General features: G+C 43.3%; 1 protein-coding gene across 2 annotated transcripts in view; it reads right to left on the bottom strand.

The window, feature by feature from the left end:
• The window catches only part of AP1G2 (adaptor related protein complex 1 subunit gamma 2), an 84482-nt gene that overhangs the window by 41009 nt on the left and 20119 nt on the right, over positions 1-23354 (bottom strand). For both annotated transcript variants that reach the window (XM_077299301.1, XM_077299307.1), the window contains exons 7-13: positions 22690-22782; positions 22333-22413; positions 20927-21025; positions 15407-15462; positions 14631-14744; positions 14222-14362; positions 13795-13849 (exon numbers count right to left, since the gene is read on the bottom strand). In XM_077299301.1, the coding sequence (XP_077155416.1) occupies positions 13795-13849; positions 14222-14362; positions 14631-14744; positions 15407-15462; positions 20927-21025; positions 22333-22413; positions 22690-22782 (639 nt within the window). The remainder of the gene's footprint in view (positions 1-13794; positions 13850-14221; positions 14363-14630; positions 14745-15406; positions 15463-20926; positions 21026-22332; positions 22414-22689; positions 22783-23354) is intronic.

Raw genomic sequence — 23354 nt, 5'->3', positions numbered from 1 at the left:
TCGGCAGTGCAAGCGGCAGGTTCAGGTGCCAAGGATGCTATGCGAGAAGGACCTGCCATGACGTCACAGTCATGCGACCGCGACGTCATCACAGGTCCTGCGCTCATACCAACCCTGGGACTGGAAGCTGCCGCGTGCACCGCACACAGGCGCCAGGTTTTCAAGGGGCCTTCGGAAGGTGAGCATATGTTTATTTTTTATTTTAAGTCCAACATGACTGTGGCTCTGCTATATACTATGTGGCTGACCAATATACTACATACTACGTGGCTGGGCAATATACTACGTGAATGGGCAATATACTATGTGACTGGGCAGTATACTACGTGTCTGTGCTGTATACTACGTGGCTCTGTGCTGTACACTACGTCGCTGTGCAATACACTACGTGACTGGGCAATATACTACGTGGCTGTGCAATATACTACGTGACTGGGGCAATATACTACGTGGCTGGGCAATATACTACGTCGCTGGGCAATATACTACGTGGCTGGGCAATATACTACGTGACTGGGCAATATACTACGTGGCTGGGCAATATACTACATGACTAGGCAATATACTACATGGCTGGGCAATATACTACGTGACTGGGCAATATACTACGTGGCTGGGCAATATACTACGTGACTGGGCAATATACTACGTGGCTGGGCAATATACTACGCGGCTGGGCAATATACTACGTGGACATGCATATTCTAGAATACCCGATGCGCTAGAATCGGGCCACCATCTAGTAATAAATAGTACCCTATACACAATCCCCACACATTACATGTGTAAAAGCATCACTTACACACATCCCCGGGGTTTGGAAAAATAAAATAAAGATGACCCATTCGTCAAGACGCCAATCAGCAAAAGAGGCATACGCCTTCCTTGCCTCAATACGGATTCAGCTAGTGAGGAAGATCCCACATTCCCCTATTCCTCATCCTCCTCCTCCTCATCTAGTGAGGAAGGACCCCCAGCAAGGCGCCATAGGACCCAGGCAACTCCTGCAGCAATCGATCCCATATGGATTGCACCCCCCTAAAATTATCAGCCCATCATTCCGGATTTCATCACCAGCTCAGCAATCCAGTTTGACACCACTGGCCTCACTGAAATTGACTTCTTCTAATTATTTTTCAGGGAGAAAACAATACATGTTATGGTGGCCCAGACAAACCTGTATGCCCATTATTATTATTATTATTATTGCGCCATTTATTCCATGGCGCTTTACATGTGAGCAGGGGTATACATAATAAAAACAAGTACAATAATTTTAAACAATTCAAGTCACGACTGGTACAGTAGGAGAGAGGACCCTGCCCGCGAGGGATCACAATCTACAAGGGATGGGTGAGGATACAATAGGTGAGGGTAGATCAGGTCGTGCAGCGCTTTGGTCGATCGGTGGTTACTGCAAGTTGTAGGCTTGTCGGAAAAGGTAGGTCTTCAGGTTCTTTGTGAAGGTTTCGATGGTAGGCGAGAGTCTGATATGTTGTGGTAGAGAGTTTCAGAGTAGGGGTGATGCGCGAGAGAAATGTTGTATGCGATTGTGGGAAGAGGAGATTAGAAGGAAGTAGAGAAGGAGATCTTGTGAGGATCGGAGGTTGTGTGCAGGTAAGTACTGGGAGATGAGATCACAGATGTATGGAGGAGACAGGTTATGGATGGCTTTGTATGTCATGGTTAAGGTTTTGGACTGGAGTCTCTGGGCAATGGGGTGCCAGTGAAGGGATTGACAGAGGGGAGAGGCCGGGGAATAGCGGGGGGGACAGGTGGATTAGTCGGGCAGAAGAGTTTAGAATAGATTGGAGGGGTGCGGGAGTGTTCAAGGGGAGGCCACAGAGCAGGAGGTTGCAGTAGTCGAGGCATGAGATGATGAGGGCATGGACTAGGGCCCATCAATTTTTCACACAAAATCCCACGTCATTATACGCCAGATGGACCCCTGTAAATGCAACAGAGATGATGACATTTTGGGGAATTGTGTTGCATATGGGCATAATCCAAAAACCAGAGCTTTGGCAATACTGGAGTACTGATATATTCTACAGTACACTGGTATTCCGCATGGCTGTGACAATGACACGATTTGAAGCAATCCAAACATTTTTGCATTATAGTGATATAGTGATAATGCGCAGTGTCCTCCCCGAGATGATCCAAACTTGGATTGTCTATACAAAATTTGGCCAGTGGTTGAACACTTCAGCACAAAGTTAGCTGAGGCGAACACACCCCAGAGAGATATTGCTATACATGAATCTCTGGTTCATTTCAAAGGGAGGCTAAAATTCCGACAATATCTGCCCAGTAAGAGAGCCAGGTACGGAATAAGACTATACAAACTGTGCGAGAGTACCTTGGGGAACACCCACAGATTTAGGGTCTGCTAGGGTAAGAACAACTAGATTAACCCCCTTGAATGACACCCCCCCCCCCCCCCCGTCCTGGGGGTGAGTGTGAAAATTGTGTGGGAATTGCTGCACCCACTGCTGGATAAGGGTTATCACCTCTACATTGATAACTTTTACACCAGCATCCCGCTCTTCAAGACTCTCACTGTCAGAGGTACAGTTGCATGTGGCACTGTGCAAAAAAACCAGACCTCCCTACATCGTGACAACAACTCCTTTGTCACTGTTCGTGGGACCTCAAAGCCAGATTGTATCTTGGATTACAATCGGTACATGGGGGGGTGTAGCTCTTTCAGATCAAGTCCTCAAACCATATAGTGCCATGCGAAAAGCCGAAGTATGGTACAAAAAATTGGCCATGTACATTGTACAGATGGCACTGTACAATGTTTTGTGCTGTTCCGATCTGCAGACAACTCGGGGACCTTCCTTCAGTTTCAGGAAGTAGTCATCAAGGCCCTAATGTTTGGCACTCAGTAAGGTGAGGGTTCCAGCACTTCTGAAACTGATAGTGCCCCTGTGGTCCCGGGTCAACATTTCCCAGGACAGGATCCCCAAACAGCGAGGACAGGACGATCACAAAAACGGTGCAGAGTATGCTCCAAGAGGGAAATCCGAAAGGACACAACTTACCATTGTGAAACCTGCCCTGAGCAATCTGGCCTTTACATTAAGGATTGCTTCAAACGTACCAACACGTCCACAAATTAATAAAATTAGTTTATACCCTGTTGCACAACACACTTTTATAATCTGATGTACCCTGCACATCTTACACATAACACCGCATTATAATTCCATACACCAGTAAAACCAAAAGCATTATAACCATTACTATAAAACTATGCCTCTAGATAAATTCCTTCAGGGGTGTAGTTTCCAAAATTGGGTCACACAGTTCTATCAAAGTCTGCAATCCCAAACGTTACTCCTTCCATTCCGAGCCCTGCAGTGCGCCCAAACAGTGGTTTTCCCCCACATATGGGGTATCGGTGTTCTCAGGAGAAGTTTCACAACAATGTTAGTGGTCCATTTTCTCCTGTTACTCTTGTAAAAATGAAAAAATTCAGGGCTAAAAGATCATTTTTGTATGTTATAAATTTCTGTGAAGCATCTGGGGGTTTAAAGTTCTCATCACATGTCTAGATAAGTTCCTTGAAGGGTCTAGTTTCCAAAATGGAGTCAATTGTGGGTTTTTCTCCTCCTTAGGCACATCAGGGGTTCTTCAAACGCGAGATGGCATCTGCTCTCAATTCCAGCCAATTTTTCTTTCAAAAAGTCAAAAAATGCTCTTTCCATTCCATTCCATATGGAGGTATCGGCATACTCAGGAGAAATTGCACAACAGCTATTGTGGTCCTTTTTCTACTGTTACTGTAACACCCCAGGTAACCGGTTGTTACAGTGATGTTGCCTTCCTTTTGAGGAGGACAATATCATGCTTGGAGGCAAGGAGGATTCCCTTTTACCAGGTAACGCACCTACATACAACAAAATCCGAATCCAGGCCAGAAGGGGGAGCTCTGAACCCGGATTCAGGGGAGCTTCCCTCAGATAGTTATATCCTGGTCTGGAGGAGGAGTTAGTCAATTGTTGAGATACACTGAAGAGTGAGGACAGAGAGCAGAGACTGTGGGGCTGTGCAGCCACGTGTGAGCTACAGCTCCAGGAAAGGAACATAACCTGAAGGGTTGGATTGTAGTGAGCATTAGAGGAAAGGAGCACAGGAGCAGGAAAGGGCTTAGAGGAACCAGGCACCGGGAGCCCGAGGCTGTGTTGTACTCCAGGTCATACGGCAGAACCGGATGTAATTTGCCTGCACCCACACCTGAAGGTGCAGCAGTTCACTGAGAGCCCAGGTCGTGATAGAGACCCTATAAAAAGGCTCACACTGCCCACCATACGGGTTACTGTCCTAGGACAGGAGAGAGAGGACTTTGCCAGCAAGCCACAGGCAGCAGGGACCTTGCATACGAATGCGGGTAGGAATGCTTATGGACCTCACCTGGGAGAGGGATCAACCTTTGCCTCCTGGCCGGCCGAACAATATCACCACCTGTTCCTGGTAGCCTGGACTGTGGCTGCTTACAACCAGTAAACCAGGTAAAGACGTTACAACCTTGTGTCCTCCGTTTATTTGCCGGCACCCACCATCCCTGCCAACACACACTGGGAGCCCTGGGGACCCTGCTTCACCTGTGGGAAGCGTCACCATCTTTGCTGCAGTAACATCACCCCAGAGGACCCCTTTAAGCAGTGTCGGTCACCTCTGACCCGAGAACCACAGGTGGCGTCATGAACACAAACTTTATTACTACTCCCTTTAAAAGACCTTTCCCTTTAACTGGGCGCCCAAGGCCACGGACCTCGTCGCAGCCACCGTGACATCCCCTTTAAGTGTGACCTAACCTGGTACTCCCTGGTGGGAGTTCCATTACCCTTGTGAAAATAAAAAAAAAATCAGGGCTGAAAGATCATTTTTGTGACTAAAAAGTTAAATGTTCATTTTTTCCTTCCACACTGCTTAACCCTTATAACTTCCTAACAAAAAAATGTTGTTTCCAAAGTTGTGCTGATGTAAAGTAGACATGTGGGACATGTTATTTATTAACTACTAGATGGCAGCCCGATTCTAAAGAATCGGGAGTCTAGAATCCATATATACTTTATTTATTCAAATGTAAGAATAATACAATTAATAAATAAGTAAGAAAGAACAAAAAATGGCTGCACTCACCAGCTCTTGACAATTCTTGACAGTACGGCACATTTCTGATTGGTCGCTCGCGACAGGCGGCAACCAATCAGAAAAGTGCCGCGCACCACGAAGGCATATATCTTTGTCCACCCTGAGCGGGTGTAGGACGCTGGTGACGTCACTTATCTCCGGACATTATCTCCGGACAAAGCCACGGAAGTTGGCACAAATTGCCGGAAGTAGTATTCTAGGCAATTATATATTAGATTTTAATGTTATCAGTGTTTACCTTTGAACGTTTATATTGTATTGTCCTGTCACCAGCCATGTGTACGATTATCGGCCGAAAGCCTCTCTGGAACCAATAATCACCCCATGTAAAGGTATCTTTATAAGTTAAAGATTCAGAATACTATGACTTTTATCATATCCTGAACAGTCAAGTTTTTTATGAACCGTTAAGGTTTTCTGGTTGAAGTAAAAAAAACTCTGAGTGTTTACAGTTTGAAACCATAAAATGTTGAAAAATTATGTCATTCTTGAGTATATCACTCAATGGTGCTCATAAACGTGTAAAATTTGATCTATAATATACTTTAATATACGTTACTTTAATCTTTAATATACTTAAGAACAGGGCCCCAGACATCACACAGGGGGTCTGAAACACCGCACAGTGGTCCAAAATATCGCTGTGCTCTGCCTGGGGCCCCATATGCTGCCTGGGGCCCCTGTGCTCTGCCTGGGGCCCCATATGCTGCCTGGGGCCCCTGTGCTCTGCCTGGGGCCCCATGTTCTGCCTGGGGCCCCTGTGCTCTGCCTGGGGCCACTGTGCTCTGCCTGGGGCCCCATATGCTGCCTGGGGCCCCTGTGCTCTGCCTGGGGCCCCATAAGCTGCCTGGGGCCCCTGTGCTCTACCTGGGACCACTGTGCTCTGCCTGGGGCCCCATATGCTGCCTGGGGCCCCTGTGCTCTGCCTGGGGCCCCTGTGCTCTGCCTGGGGCCCCATGTTCTGCCTGGGGCCACTGTGCTCTGCCTGGGGCCCCATAGGCTGCCTGGGGCCCCTGTGCTCTGCCTGGGGCCCCATATGCTGCCTGGGGCCACTGTGCTCTGCCTGGGGCCCCATATGCTGCCTGGGGCCCCTGTGCTCTGCCTGGGGCCCCTGTGCTCTGCCTGGGGCCACTGTGTTCTGCCTGGGGCCACTGTGCTCTGCCTGGGCCCCCATAAGCTGCCTGGGACCACTGTGCTCTGCCTGGGGCCCCATATGCTGCCTGGGGCCCCTGTGCTCTGCCTGGGGCCCCATGTTCTGCCTGGGGCCACTGTGCTCTGCCTGGGGCCCCATAGGCTGCCTGGGGCCCCTGTGCTCTGCCTGGGGCCCCATATGCTGCCTGGGGCCCCTGTGCTCTGCGTGGGGCCACTGTGCTCTGCCTGGGGCCCCATATGCTGCCTGGGGCCCCTGTGCTCTGCCTGGGGCCCCATATGCTGCCGGGGGCCCCTGTGCTCTGCCTGGGGCCCCTGTGCTCTGCCTGGGGCCCCATGTTCTGCCTGGGGCCCCTGTGCTCTGCCTGGGGCCACTGTGCTCTGCCTGGGGCCCCATGTTCTGCCTGGGGCCACTGTGCTCTGCCTGGGTGTAGGACACTGGTGACGTCACTTATCTCCGGACATTAGCTCCGGACATTATCTCCGGACATTAGCTCCGGACATTATCTCCGGACATTAGCTCCGGACAAAGCCACGGAAGTTGGCACAAATTGCAGGAAGTAGTATTCTAGGCAATTATATATTAGATTTTGTTTGACACCACTCTTTGATTTAAGGACATAAAAATTAAAACTTTAAAAATTGTAACGTTTTCAAAATTTTCACCAAATTTCCGTTTTTTTCACAAATAAACGCAAGTCATATCAAAGAAATTTTACCACTATTATGAAGTACAATATGTCACGAGAAAATAAACTCAGAATCAGTGGGATTCATTGAAGCATTTCAGAGTTGTGACCTCAGAATGTGATAGTGGTCAGAATTATAAAAATTGGCCTGGTCAAGAAGGTTAAAACAGGCTTCGGGTGAAGGGGTTAAATAAAGCTGCTTTGTTTTTGACACTTCTTAACAAAACTTTACTGACATAGTCATTTGCGGATCTCATGTGCTTTTTATGCAGCAGAAACACACTTAAAACTTATGCACAATTTTTACCTGCAGAATTTCCGCAACTAATGTAAGCCTATGAGGAAATTCCGCACAGAAATCTCACCGTACTCACGAGAGAAATTGACATGCTGCAGATCTGAGTAAGAGATTTTGGACCAAGATTTGTCATGAACCATATGAGAGAAGAAATAGTAGTAGGCAACACATCTGGAATATCAAGATACACTTACAAGTGCTTCTCACAAAATTAGAATATCATCAAAAAGTTAATCCATTTCAGTTCTTCAATACAAAAAGTGAAACTCATATATTACAGGTGCATCTCACAAAATTAGATTGTGGATATTTCACACGAGACCTTGGAAATCAAGGTCCCAGAGTCTGGAGGAAGAGTGGAGAGACAGACAATCCAAGCTGCTTGAGGTCTAGTGTGAAGTTTCCACAATCAGTGATGGTTTCGGCGAGCCATGTCATCTGCTAGTGTAGGTCCACTGTTTCATCAAGACCAAAGTCAGAACAGCCGTCTACCAGGAAATTTTAGAGCACTTCATGCTTTCCTCTGCCGACAATCTTTTTGGAGATGGAAATTTAATTATCCAATAGGACTTGGCACCTGTCCACTCTGCCAAAAGTACCAATACCTGGTTTAAAAACAACAGTATCACTGTGCTTAATTGCCCAGCAAACTCACCTGACCTTAACCACATAGAGAATCTATGAGATATTGTCAAGAGGAAGATAAGAGACACCAGACCCAACAATGCAGACGAGCTGAAGGCTGCTATCAAAGCAACCTGGGCTTCCTTGAAACCTCAGCAGTGCCACAGGCTGATCGCCTCCATGCCACGCCGCATTGATGCAGTAATTGATGCAAAAATAGCCCTGATAAAGTATTGAGTGCATTTATTGAACATACATTTCAGTAGGCTAATATTTCAGATTTTAAAATCATTTTTCAAGCTGGTGTTATAAAGTCTTCTAATTTACTGAGATAATGACTTTTGGGTTTTCATTGTCTGTAAGCCATAATCATCAACATTAACAGAAATAAACATTTGAAATAGACGATTCTGTGTGTAATGACTCTATATAATATATGAGTTTCACTTTTTGTATTGAAGAACTGAAATAAATTATCTTTTTGATGATATTCTAACATTGTGAGAAGCACTTGTATATTTGATGTATCATGTTGCCTGTCCAGGGAATGTATTGTTGCCACATAATAATTCTTGACTGTTAGGAATACTCAGGCTTTCATCTGACCATAAGGAGTACAGGTTGGAACTGGACAATCAGGGGCACATAGTATACCCTAACTCACTCAGCGGTACACGGTAGAAAACAGGAACACTGTCTCTTTAAATCTTAGCTTGGTTTATTATATGGTGGCATAAACCAACAAGAAGGGGAAAGTAAACACAGCCCTAAAGGCAAAAAACAGGAAAACAACAGAGAAAACAAAATGCTGTAACAGAGTCCATACGTTTGCAGGTAGCAGCCCACCCTGGAGCAACACAGGTTCAGTCTTTCCTCCTCAGGACACAAACCACTGAGGTCCTACCTCCAGTTCTGCTGAAAAAAGACTGCCTCTGGAGCCCAGCTATTTAAACCCCAGACCATGTGACTCCTCCCTCATGTGACTGAACATATGACTGTGACATCACACAGGTCCTGTTTGCACTCGGCAGTGGCGGGTCTGCAGGTAGAGAGGAGGTGGACATCCTCTCACCCACTCTATGGATGTCCACATAAAAGCCAGTCCATTTATGCAACTTAGCTTAATCCTCACAACACTTAGTGTGCGGGAGGAAAATACTCTGGGTTTCACATAACTGATGCCATTAAGCAAAGTGACACATATCTCCCTCCAGTACTTTACCAGTGACTTTGTTACACCTACTAAAGAGATACAATTGATTTATGATGTAACTTTATAAAGAGTCCTAGATAAAAAAAAAATATTGAGGTATAATATTCAATTTTGACTCTCTGGATACGACTGATCCATGTTTGTGATTCCTTAGTTATCATTGTAAATAATGATTGATGATGATCTATCAAGTGAGTGGATAAAAGGAGGGAAGTCAGCAGCACATAAGTAAGTCATGAGCTGAGGTTATATCAATTACCAAATATTTCACAGATTGTTTTGACCACTGAAGCAGGAAAGGAATCCTGTATTGAATGTTGTATTTCCAAATGGAGATTGATGTTCAATGCTACCGATTGTTTGAGTGAATAGCGAATCCTGATATAAATGCCAAATCTCACAGGAATAAAGAAGCAATCAATATTTTTTTTTAATTATAAATCAATTGCTAAATAATTCTGTTTTGTCTTCGGGATCTAGCGAGGTAATCAATGTAGATCATTAAAATGGTGACTACCTTGTAATACTGACAGAAACCTGTCCTAGAATGTTAATAGTGAGCATGTGGCTAGCCCTTAACCCCCATCCCTTCATATGTAACAAGATGTGCTACAAGTGGATTCTAATGATGGAGATACCAGGGGTGCTGAGGTAAAAAGAGGCTGCTCACGCTGTGGTGCAGCTTGTCTTTCTGATCTAATAATGGAGTTACCAGGGATGCTGAGGTAAGAGGAGAACACTCACACTGCTATCCACCCTGTCTTTCTGATCTAATAATGGAGTTACCAGGGATGCTGAGGTAAGAGGAGATCACTCACACTACTGTCCACCTGGTCTTTCTGATCTAATACTGGATTTCATGATCTGTTCCAGGGTTTAGTCCTGTCTGCTCTTTTTCCGGGCGGATCATGTCAAGGGTTAACTTTGCTCTGCCTCATTCTGGGCTCAGGTTTGCTATTTAGCTCCCAGGCATCCTGCTGGTGGTGTCAGCTATAGTTCTGTCTTCGGCGTGTGAACCTGACTCTGGTAACTTGATTTGTCCTGCTGTGATCCCTGACTTGTCGAGTGTCTGTTTACTCCCTCTGTTTGCCCTTTTCCAATCATTTCTCTGTTTATCTGCTTGATTCTCTGGTTCCTGACTTGGCTCATATTCGGACTCGCTTCTGCCTTTGGTACTATTGTCTTCTCCGGTTCTGACCTCCTGGCTTGGCTATTGACTCCGTTACTGTTTGTCCCTATTGTACCGTATATTGCCCGTTCTGGTTTACTGATCTCTTGCTACGTCCTGACTATCTGTTCTGTCTAATCCTTTTGTACTGTTGTGCTATCTTGTGCTTTGACTCGGTTTGTCTGACCATTCTCTCGCCACTTGGTGGCGTCTGTGCTGCTGCTCTGTGTGTGCAGTCTCACTTCCCTCTCAAGCTCCCCCTGGTGGAGGTTGCACTGTACTGCACTGCAGCAGCATGACACTGGAGATACCAAGAGTGCTGACAAAAGAAGTTTATCATACTGTTGTACACCCTGTCTTTCTGATCTAATACTGAAGATGCCAGAGGTCCTGAGATAGGAAGAGGCTGCTCACACTGCTGTCCACACAGTCTTTACGATCTAATACTGGAGATATCAGGGATGCTGAGGTTGAGTCTGTGGGATCTCCACTGTTTGCCATCTATTCTGTGTAATTACAGGGCTTTTTAGCACTCTGACAACAGTCAGACTTTGCCAATTGTAGATTTGCTCAAGCATTGTGCGTGTATCTGCTCTGTAATTGTATCCTGATCTTCGTTGACGACGTTGGAATTAACTTATGATCATCCGTTTGACTTACCCCTTTGTCTTGATCTGCTACCTTCCTGATACTTTGACCTCGGACTGTTACCTGACTACGCATTTGTCTTTTCTCCTATGTCTATTACGAGCCCTCTTGGTACTGACCCTGGACCTCTTGACTATCCCTCCTCACAGTAAGTCCGTGAGTAGTGACTAGTGTCACACTGAGTAGTAACTAGCATCACACCTGGTGTGAACAGTACGGAGAACAGTTGTGAAAACTTGGTAATTTTGTTGCTCAGAGGTAGCTGTGGACAGCACATAGTAAGCTGGACTAAGTTTGGAAATAATGCTGGTTATACCACAGATGTCAGGATTAGCAGAGGAGGTGATTAAACACCTAGCTGGAGCTAAGTTAATTGAAGTAGTAGTAAACTCCTGACAAAACAGACAACACCTGGCCTCTGCTTGAGACGATCTTAAAAAGTACTAAGGTGAAGATATCAGAGGAGTTCGATAGGTTACCCGATACACCTAGAGTAGACTACTGCAAAGTTAAGTGTCTATAGGAGAATGGAGCAAGGCCTGGTGCTGAAACTGGTACAGGTGAGTAACATCCTGATTGATGGTCAGCACATCTGTTGTGAGTCCTTTTTTTTATAGCAGTGCAGTCACACCATTAACTTGAAGGGAGTAAATCAATATAATGAAAACAAAAACAACCTAATAGAATATTTTGGCAAAAGAACACCCCTAAAAATAATTTACAGGTGATTTTTATATTGCATGGAAATGTCTTTAAAGTTACTGCTACTGATATTTGTATTACAAGAGAATATTCCCATTATTTTCTTTACCCTTGATATTGTTTAAACCTTACACATTGTCAAGGGAAAAAAATAATGATAATAATATTTTGTAGTAATCACTCTAAGGCCCCATTCATCATTAGATACTTCATGTTACTGTCAGATGGAGCACACAGGAGGATTATTGGATAAAACAGGAAGACATCCGTCATGCTATGGCCTTTCCATTTTGCAGTCTAGCTGAGGTCATGGATTGCATTAGCAAAAGTCCCTCACCACTATTTTCTCATCATTGTCTATAATTTATGAGCCTTAGCCAGCATTTGTTCTTGCATTCAAATTATTATATATGTGGTCATCTGAGTTGCTGAAAGGCATGGCGATAGTAGAGTCCATTCTCGGCTCAGTGCTCTTTAGTCCATGAGAAGTTGTGTCTTTTCATTTGATGGACTATTATTCAGAAACATCTAAACATCATGATCTAGCCTTACATGTTAGTTAAAGTGTAATGCTTCAAGACTTATAAAATGTACACTTTAGTAATGCAGTTTAGAGACAAGTGTAATGAAAACTGGCCAAGAAAGAAAAATGTACGATTCACAAAGTTGATGTCTATCGTTAGCCTGCTCTGCTTGTAACTCTAAGGGTACCGTTACACAAAACGATTTACCAACGATCACGACCAGCGATACGACCTGGCCGTGATCGTTGGTAAGTCGTTGTGTGGTCGCTGGGGAGCTGTCACACAGACAGCTCTCCAGCGACCAACGATGCCGAAGTCCCCGGGTAACCAGGGTAAACATCGGGTTACTAAGCGCAGGGCCGCGCTTAGTAACCTGATGTTTACCCTGGTTACCATCGTAAATGTAAAAAAAAACAAACCGTACATACTCACATTCCGGTGTCCGTCAGGTCCCTTGCAGTCTGCTTCCCGCACTGACTGAGTGCCGGCCGTAAAGTGAAAGCAGAGCACAGCGGTGACATCACCGCTGTGATCTGCTCTTACATTCCGGCCGGCAGTCAGTCAGTGCGGGAAGCAGACGGCTAGGGACCTGACGGACACCGGAATGTGAGTATGTACGTTTTTTTTTTTTTTACATTTACGATGGTAACCAGGGTAAACATGGGGTTACTAAGCGCGGCCCTGCGCTTAGTAACCCGATGTTTACCCTGGTTACAAGCGAACGCATCGCTGGATCGGTGTCACACACACCGATCCAGCGATGACAGCGGGAGATCCAGCGACGAAATAAAGTTCCAAACGATCTGCTGCGACGTACGATTCTCAGCAGGGTTCCTGAACGCTGCTGCGTGTCAGACACAGCGATATCGTATGGATATCGCTGGAATGTCACGGATCGTACCGTCGTAGCGACAAAAGTGCCACTGTGAGACGGTACGCTTAGACACTCTCAGTCTGGTTATTTTCAGACTTGATGACCTTCAATACTATGTAGTATTCATTCGACCATATCTACTGCTGTTGGCCTTGGCGCTCAGCTAGCACAGAAGAACAGCAATGCTTGTTTTCTTAGCTTATCATCTCTAGAGGGAATGGTATAGGTAGAGGCAACTAAGCCACTTATATCTCAAAAAGCAACTTACAGTGCTGTGCAAATTAATTGGGACAAAGCATTTTTTAAGTAAAATCGTAAGTTGGTTACCAGTCAGTGATTCAAACCAGTTTTAATATATAATAAATCAATCTTGGTCAACTAGCCAGTGGAAAAAGGTAATTTTCAGAATTAGTATGTAACAGTGCATTATAACTTTTTAATTTTTTTGCTTTGTCCCAATTAATTTGCACATCACTGTATTTGCCTTTAGCAAGAGTTACGGGGGTGGTTATGGGTGTTGGCCCTACAATCCATGCAACATTCAATTATTACTAAGGTAGAGTAGAGATTCCTTGTAAGCCCACTAAATTTTTAAACAAGCACAGTATGTAATATTTCACTTTACATGGGTATGTTTCAGCTTATGTAATAAAACCTTCCTGTAGTTTTGTGGGTGTTAAGCCAAGTTATACTGTAATGTATCAATGAAGGACAAAGAAAAAATAATCAGTTTACTTACTGTGACCAGTGTTTCCATTATGGTATCTATGTGCCAACGCTTGGAAGGAGAAAACCTGGGAGAGGAAGAAGATGATAAGTATCCCATTATCTTAGTAATGTTTTAATCTAAGATCAACAACTTCTTACCTACAGAAGTTAAAATAAACCTTTCAACAATGGCTGGAATAGTGCAAAGTCGATGATAGTGATTGAAATATTATTCTCTACTACTAATATGCCACACAAGATGGAGATTTTCAATATGGCCCACACATTATATTGCAATGTAGTGCCCTACATCCACTGCAGCTTTCCCCATTTGCCGTGGAGGAGAGCTGATAACATGAACTTGTCCCCTTGGTGGTCCTAGCTCATAATGTAAATTGATCTCTGACTTTATAACCATGAATGATGATTTATTGCCCTCTATTACCATATGATCTTACTTCTCTGCACAAAGGAATATTCCTGATGTACACTGCTCCTTTAGCTCTGGTGAGCAGGATTGCAGGAACCTCTGAAGCTCCTTCATCATTACACGTATGTTTGTTTCATTCACAAGTGCAAAACACAAGTCCAGCGCCTTCCTGTTGGAATAATGGATATATGATTACAGTTTTGACCAATGGTTGACCGATATAAAGAACTTAGTGAATAATGAAAAAAAAAACATCTAATACGTTCAGCATAGGCCAATAAAAACCTTTGTGTTAGTGCAACTTCATTAAAAAGAAGAATATGCAGTTGCACTCCAACCCAAGTGCAGTCCATGCAGGAAGCTCCAAAGCTGGATGATGGTAAATCTGTACAATCTCACTCTTTTTCTACAAACTCAGTGAATACCCATGGTAGTACCTGTTTACAGATGTGTCTGTCTGTCTAAGACACTCCACAATTGTCCCTCTGTGCCTCTGTACTGCTGCATGGTCTGACTGCACCAAGCGCTGGAGCGATGTTAGGGCAACAAATCTACAGAGAATATAGGGAAATTAGACATTCCATTTCCCATTCGTAACAAATTTTATTCATATTACACAAAGAATTTGTAATTATGGGAATGTATAAATATGATGTCTTACTGTATGTAATACTATGTTTATTTTTCTGTATTTTTTATTTTTTTTCCTTCAAAGTTGATCTGTCACCATAATTAATAGTAAACTGTGTACAGTATTAGAACTCTTAGACCTGATGATGCTGGTCTAATTACTTTGAAAATCCAGTCCCGTTCTAGGTAGACTCATAAAATGCCCACTCTAACTTTCAAAAACGATAATTCAGTCATTCTAACATGGATTTTCACACAAAATACACCAGCCGCGTCAGAAATCCAATAACAGATCCACTATAGATTAGGGTAAAGTTCAGTATTTTCGCATTTACTGGTTCTTACAGCAATGATACAACATATTGAAATGCTCTCATAAGATCAATGAACTATTAGAATACAAAATAAATCATACAAGAGTCAAGTTATTTGCCCTGATCTGGTGATTTCAGTAAAATATGCATTGTTGTAAACAGTCAACCACGGTGATCTGTATTGGGAAATAAGAAATACATGAATATTGCTGTGAGCTATATGATTTAAACTTCAAAAACTGCTAAAAAAAATAGCGAAACAACCATACCTGATGTTTTTATCATTACTTAGAAGAAAACGTCCAAGAATGTTAACAGCAAGAACCTGAAATGTGAACACAAAAAAAAACAAATTATGCACAGATTTGCAAATTATGTTACATCTTCATCCTTTGCATATCATTAACATGTCTATTCATCCTATGATTTCCATAATTCTATGACTTTTCCTTGTTGGTGTTGCAAAATCAATTTTAACGAGTGCATATAAGAACTAGGACTGTGATAAAAGGGAAAATGACGATTTCAATAACTTGAAAGGAAATTGGTGATTGCCATCCCTGTCCCTAACGCTAGGGGGAGCCTTAGCTCGTCCTGTTCCCTGGGTTACTTCTAATGGTGAAGACGCCAGGCCACATACCTTGCCCTATCTCCTGAATCTGCCCTCTGTCTGTACCCTTCCCACCGCCCAGGGAAAAGGGGAGGAGATGTGCACCGTAGTACACCAACCAGACAAACAAAGTAACACGAACAGGGGCATATACCAGGCATACAAATATTCACTCACATATAACAGAGGAATGCATCAGAGAGTGGAGGATGGGGAAAAACCAAACTAGGAGATGGAAAGGTAATTATCAGGCCGGCGTCACACTAGAGAGTTTTACGGACGTATGAGAGGCGCAAAAACAACGCACTGCACACGGACCAATGATTCTCTATGGGGCAGCTACTATGTGCTGTATATTTCTCAGCCGTATTTTACGGGCTGAGAAAATCGCAGCATGCAGCGTTTGTCAGCGTATTGCGCAAAAAAAATCCACCAATGAAAGTCTATGGGGGCGAGAAAAATATGGATTACACACGGACCATCAGTGTGACTTGCGAGAAATATGCACCAGTGTTCTAGAGAAAAGCCGGCAATTCAGTGCGGTGTAAATTAAAATCACACTGACAGGTTAGAAGAGAATAGGTAGACTAAATGTCTACACATAGTATAGGTAGGTAGATATATATATATATATATATATATATATATATATATATATATATATATATATGTCAGTGAGACACATATATATATTTATATATATATATATATATATATATATATATTTATATTTATATTTAATACTGCGCTAGATAGCTTAAAAGCCGGTAAATCAATTACTGGCTTTTGCTATTTCCTTATCAAACTTGACATGATATGAGACATGGTGTACATACAGTAAACCATTTCATATCCCCTTTTTTTTGCATATTCCTCACTACTAATGTTAGTAGAGTCTGTGTGCAAAATTTGGGGGCTCTAGCTGTTAAAATAAAGGGTTAATTCACGAAAAAAAATGGCGTGGGCTCCCGCGCAATTTTCTCCGCCAGAGTGGGAAAGCCAGTGACTGAGGGCAGATATTAATAGCCTAGAGAGGAACCATGGTTATTGGCCCCCCCTAGCTAAAAACATCTGCCCCCAGCCACCCCAGAAAAGGCACATCTGTAAGATGTGCCTATTCTGGCACTTAGCCTCTCTCTTCCCACTCCCGAGTAGCAGTGGGATATGGGGCAATAAAGGGTTAATGTCACCTTGCTATTGTAAGGTGACATTAAGCCTGGTTAATAATGGAGAGGTGTCAATCAGTCTAGGTGAGTGGGGAAGAGGACCTGCTTTGAACTAGTTTTCTGAGATGTATGGTCACTGACTGGCTTTTTTGAAAGGCAGAGTAAAATATACACAGCTACAATATTGAAGTTATTGTTTTATTCATACTGCCAGTGGTTCCAGCAGCCTGACTTTCATGACCGCTTCTTTTTAAAAGATTTTACTCATGGTGTATTTAATTTACTAATCTAGAATTAAGAATAAGTGCTTTAAAGTATTATTCACTTCCAGGCTACACAGTCTACTAATTTCTATGTATACAGTAGATTAGTGCTGAAGAGACTTGAATTTCTGAAGCCTTTTACTTCTTACCTGCTGATGTGAACTAATGAAATTGCCAAATAAATAGAGACTTTATTATCACACAGGCAATAACATGTAGAGTGTGCCTACAATGACAATAGCTGTCACTATATTAATAATATATTTAATAATATAACTTGGCAGCTTTGTAGAAATAGTGACAGCGACCATTGCACAGTGCCTAATAGTGATGAGCGAGTATGCTCGTTACTCGAATTTCTCCGAGCATGCTCGGGTGGTCTCCAAGTATTTCGGCATGCTAGGAGATTTAGTTTATGTCAAAGCAGCTGCATGATTTGCGGCTGCTAGACAGGCTGAATACATGTGGGGATTCCCTAACAAACAGGCAACCCCCACATGTATTCAAGCTGTCTAGTGGCTGCAAATCATAATCATACAGCTGCCGCGACAAAAACTAAATCTCCGAGCACACCAAAATACTTGGAGACCACCCGAGCATGATCTGGGAAACCCGAGTAACGAGTGTACTCGCTCATCACTAGTGCCCAACTTATTGCAAGGGCCTGTTCACACTGTTTCAGTTCATGTCTTCAGTGTATACATTGCACAATCTCACAAAATATTTACTGGATGTATAGGGTTGCAACCTGTTTTTTTCTTAGACAAATCATAATGAATTATGAAGATTGAGATATACACTCACCGGCCACTTTACTAGGTACACCTGTCCAACTTCTTGTTAACACTTAATTTCTAATCAGCCAATCACATGGCGGCAACTCAGTGCATTTAGGCATGTAGACATGGTCAAGACAATCCCCTGCAGTTCAAACCGAGCATCAGTATGGGGAAGAAAGGTGATTTGAGTGCCTTTGAACGTGGCATGGTTGTTGGTGCCAGAAGGGCTGGTCTGAGTATTTCAGAAACTGCTGATCTACTGGGATTTTCACGCACAACCATCTCTAGGGTTTACAGAGAATGGTCCGAAAAAGAAAAAAAATCCAGTGAGCGGCAGTTCTGTGGGCGGAAATGCCTTGTTGATGCCAGAGGTCAGAGGAGAATGGGCAGACTGGTTCGAGCTGATAGAAAGGCAACAGTGACTCAAATCGCCACCCGTTACAACCAAGGTAGGCCTAAGAGCATCTCTGAACGCACAGTGCGTCGAACTTTGAGGCAGATGGGCTACAGCAGCAGAAGACCACACCGGGTACCACTCCTTTCAGCTAAGAACAGGAAACTGAGGCTACAATTTGTACAAGCTCATCGAAATTGGACAGTAGAAGATTGGAAAAACGTTGCTTGGTCTGATGAGTCTCGATTTCTGCTGGGACATTCGGATGGTAGGGTCAGAATTTGGCGTAAACAACATGAAAGCATGGATCCATCCTGCCTTGTATGGAGCATCTTTGGGATGTGCAGCCGACAAATCTGCGGCAACTGTGTGATGCCATCATGTCAATATGGACCAAAATCTCTGAGGAATGCTTCCAGCACCTTGTTGAATCTATGCCACGAAGAATTGAGGCAGTTCTGAAGGCAAAAGGGGGTCCAACCCGTTACTAGCATGGTGTACCTAATAAAGTGGCCGGTGAGTGTATGTCTACAGTTCAGAATATGTACATGAAGACCTTAGCGGCATTTACTGTGATCTGTAAAATGATAATAATTACAATCAGAATAACCTTTACAAGCTTATTCAGCTTCATATAAAATCATTGATGCATAAAATTTGTTTAATAGACTGTCTAGGAAATTTTGGATGTTTGGCAACTAAGTAAGTGTATTTGTAATGCAGTTGTATCCGACTGTATACAAAAGACTTGCATATATCTGCCATTGAATCCATCTATAAAAAATGTTTACTGCACTCAACTACATTTTCCAGTACTATTGACATCATCACTGCTCTCCTCGGACCTCGAGGAGCGCAGCCTGACCGGGAGTGACACAGGAAGTGTCGTTCTCAGAACGAGGCTCCATAGGTTGTACTACAGAATTGGTGGACGTCGTGGGAACGCCATGGATTTTGTCAGAGCTTCAGGGTTAATACATTTATTTAATTCTCTCTTTTTATGTCTTTCAAGTTGCCATTTGTGGACTACGTCGGAATCCTTGGATTACTTTGGACCAGCAAGGCTTTTTTTAAATAAATTGATAAACCAGGGAGTCAGGGAGTTTTTTTTTTATTAAAATATTTTTGTGTGTGTTTTTTCTTTTATTTTAACTTACAGGTAGAAATGTTACACTAGTCCTACTTGTATGCCTCATATTAATGGTCTTGTTGCTGAGAAATGTTACATTCTGTCTTTATGTTAATAATTTCTCACGTGCGGTGCCTGGAAGAAATCTCTGCCCTCTGTCCTCAGTACAATACTACCCCCCCCCCCACCCCCCATGCACGTCAGCTATGGCCCCGGAATTCTGCACCTGCACCCTGCACTCTTTCAGAAATACAGTACATACCTCATCCTCCCTTCTATGGGCTCTGCATACAGGGAGCCGATGAGGTGCTCTCCCCACTTCCTCCCTGCATAGTCATCACCATGTACACAAGGGTCCTAGCGATGACTATGCAGGGAGGAAGTGGGGAGAGCACCTTATTGGCGCACACACCAGAGGTCACAGTGAATCGCCTGCGCAGAACATACCTGAATGCAGTGCCCATAGAAGGGAGATAGAGTGATTGCCGGCGGTCACGTGTGCCAACACTTAAGAGAAATGAATATTCAGAATATTAATTTCTCTTAAGTATCGGCACACGTGACCACCGGCCACAGCAGGAAGCTGCTGGCTGACACCGTGCGCTACTGAAGAGGAATGGATACTCACAGGCTCTCTGTGATGAATGGTCCCGGTGAGTATCCTGGCAGCTGTGCTCTGCTTGTGAGCAACGCATGACGTCTCTGCCAAGCGCTGCTTATAAGCATTAAGCAGCTGCTGGCACCGGAACAGGAAACTGCGAGGGAGCGCCGTGTAGGTGAGTGCAATGCTTTGTTTTTTTTTATCTTTCCTGATGGGGCCATGCATACCAGGAACAGGATGGGGCCCATTATAAAAGAAAAAGGATGGGACCAATCATAGCAGGAACAGGATGGGGCCATTTATATCAGGATGCCAGAAAAATGAATATGCATTGCCCTCCTTGCCCATGGGCGTGGAATGCAGTGCATATTCATTTCTCTTTAGCAGCGGGCACAGGAGTTAGCTGGAGCCGCCAGCTCCAGGATCCTGTGACCAGATGCTCTGCCGAAACTGCTCCCCCACCTGCCTACCACAGCCAGAGCCCACACATCCGGACTATAAGATGCACCCCCCCATTTTCCTCCACATTTTGGGAGGAAAAACGTGCATCTTATAGTCTGAAAAATACGGTATGTCCCGGGTTTGACAGATTCCCTTTAAAGTAAACTGAACAGCAGTAATGCAAGAAAGACTAGCATAACAGCAATAACCAATGGACAGGTAGTATAGCAGAGATCAATAGCAGAAACCTACTAACATCATTTTCACCCATACAAAAATAAAAACAATGTTCCTGCACCTGAGTGAGCCTTCCTAGTCTTTAGCCACAATGGCCAGTGTAACGTCTGTGGTTATGGTCACACAGTGTGTATGTCCACTGAACATATCTTCCTTTTTGTAAACTCACCCGTAGACCACTTGCAGACTTCGTTTCCACAATAGTGAGCACTGTTTCATACAAGACCGCATTACCAGCATTTGTCTGAGTTTCTGTACAAGTGGATACCTGACAGATAAAAAAAGCCATTAACTATCATTGTGATATATTCCCATTAATTCTATTAACCTATGGTAGCTGTGCTATCATTATTTATATTATATTATATTTATATTATATTTAATACTTTATAATTTTTGTATACCTTAGGTTAATGGCTGTTGGTAAAAAAATAAGTTTTCCTCATCAAAAAAGTAGGATACACAGCAGTTAATCTTATACATCGATGGAAGGGATCAACAAATGTAGGGGCAACTCTTCCATGGAACTGGACTTTACTACACATGATTTTAAAAGTAAAGATTAGTGAGTGTTTTGAAATTTTATTTTCTAACCTTTGGCAAATTTTCCAAAGAATTTAATTCGTGGTGAATTGCAAGTACTCATATGGTCCTGAAAAAACATGTGTAACACTTTGAGGTCTCCTAGTACTGTACACAACCCCTTTCAAGCTCTTCAAGGCAAAAATGCCTTAATGAGGTTATCCACTACTTTTTAATTCGTGACCTGTCCTTAGGATAGGTCATCAATGTCTGATCACTCAGGGTCCGACACATGGCACCCCCTCTGATCAGCTATTTCCGGAGTTGGCGGCAGCGGCTGTGCAGAGCAGAGCTGTTCGACTGCGGAGCTCCTCTGTCTTCTGATAGTGGACATGGTGGGGAAACTGCATATCCGCCTCCAATTCAAATCAATAGGAGGCGGATATGCAGTACTCTGCTGCGGCCAGTATCAAAAGATGGAGTAGCTCTGCAATCGAGCAGTTTCGGCCAGCAGCTGTCACCGCTGACACTGAGAACAGCTGATCGGCGGGGGTGCCTGGTGTCGGACCCCAAACAATCAGACATTGATGACCTATACTAAGGATAGGTCATCAACAAAAAGGTAGTGGACAACCTGTTTAATCATGTCAAACTTACGCCAAAATATGTTTATAGGTAAATGGATGGCAACCGTTCTTCACTCTTGTGCTGTGACACACACTATCTGTAATGTTTATTCAGTGTTTTACGGCTTTCTGTCCCAGTGTATATTGCTAAGCTGTGATGTCCTCTCACTATCCAGATTCACACCAAAATGGCTGCTGATTTCCCTAGCTTTGCTTTTAAGCAGGCTACGATAGTCCCTCCTAGTTGCACCTAATGGTATTTGAGCCTTTCTGGCTGATCCAATCTTCTGCAATGTGTAAAATGGAGGTGGGTTCAAGTTGATTCACTCATCTCTATTTGAAAGTAATATATGGGAACATTTTTGTACAATATTAGATAATGTTAAAGAGGTTAAATATTTAGCTTTCTCGCAAGGCTCTTTTTTACCTGGGCTAACAAGTCACTCATTGTATCACATACACTTTCATTATTGTGTCCCAAAACTCTCAATAGTCGTAAAATGCGGACCTGATTGGAAACATATAATTGAATTTGTTAGTTGCAAAGTAGTACACTAGGTGATAAACAGGAAACATACAAAATATAAAAAGATGTAGGCTCTTAGCCACATTATTGTGTGAGCTTGAGTCATAGTTATAATTAGAAAAAGTCCAGAGAGGTAGGTAAAAACATAAAAGTATAAAATGAAGTAACTCTACTACATGATGTACTACACGTAGTGAAATATCTTATGAGGGTTACAAATAGAAAAATAAATAAATCAGTTAAACGATGGAAACAGACCTGTAAAAAGGGGTCGGTGACACCAGACACTGCGTGTTCTGGGGAATAACCAGACATGACTTGCTTGAGTTTTTGAAGGAGCAGTGGAAGTATCTGAAGATATAAAATGTAAACGATATGTTTGGAATATTTATGGTAATAAATCACACATTAAGTAACAATTTAAAGGTACCTGGAACTTTCTATGACAAATGAAGCATATTAATAAAAATAAATAAATAACACCAAAATTCTCGAAGCGCTCCTGTGCATGCCTGCCTGATAAAACTGGGTACATTTTGTATTAACAGTGTGCTTATGTTTCTATTTTGTGTAAAACATATATTCTTATGTGCTAGGGACAGAATTAGGTTAATATAGTATTTGAGATAGGTTGAGGGTTAGTACAGTGGGGGCACTTTTGAGTTAGATATTAAATTAATATGGGATAAGAAATGATTCAGTAACAGTTAAATAGATAAGCCAATAGGATGTTAGCTAGTGGGAGGAGCTAGAGCAGTGTGAGGAGAATTGTTCTAGAAGGTTAGTAGTTGAGTATAGGCAGAAGAACAGTGAGGTATTAGACTGGAGCTGTGTTAATACCGAGGCTCGTCAATCTAGGCACTACGGGTGGACAGACATTGAAGCAACGGCAGATCTGGGCAGCATGAGAGGAATAGCGGCTA

This window comes from Ranitomeya variabilis, chromosome 1 (genome assembly GCF_051348905.1).
Source record: "Ranitomeya variabilis isolate aRanVar5 chromosome 1, aRanVar5.hap1, whole genome shotgun sequence".
NCBI classification, from domain to species: domain Eukaryota; kingdom Metazoa; phylum Chordata; class Amphibia; order Anura; family Dendrobatidae; genus Ranitomeya; species Ranitomeya variabilis.
The sequence above is the reverse complement of the archived record's forward strand: the minus strand, read 5'-3'. Positions and strand labels throughout refer to the sequence as shown.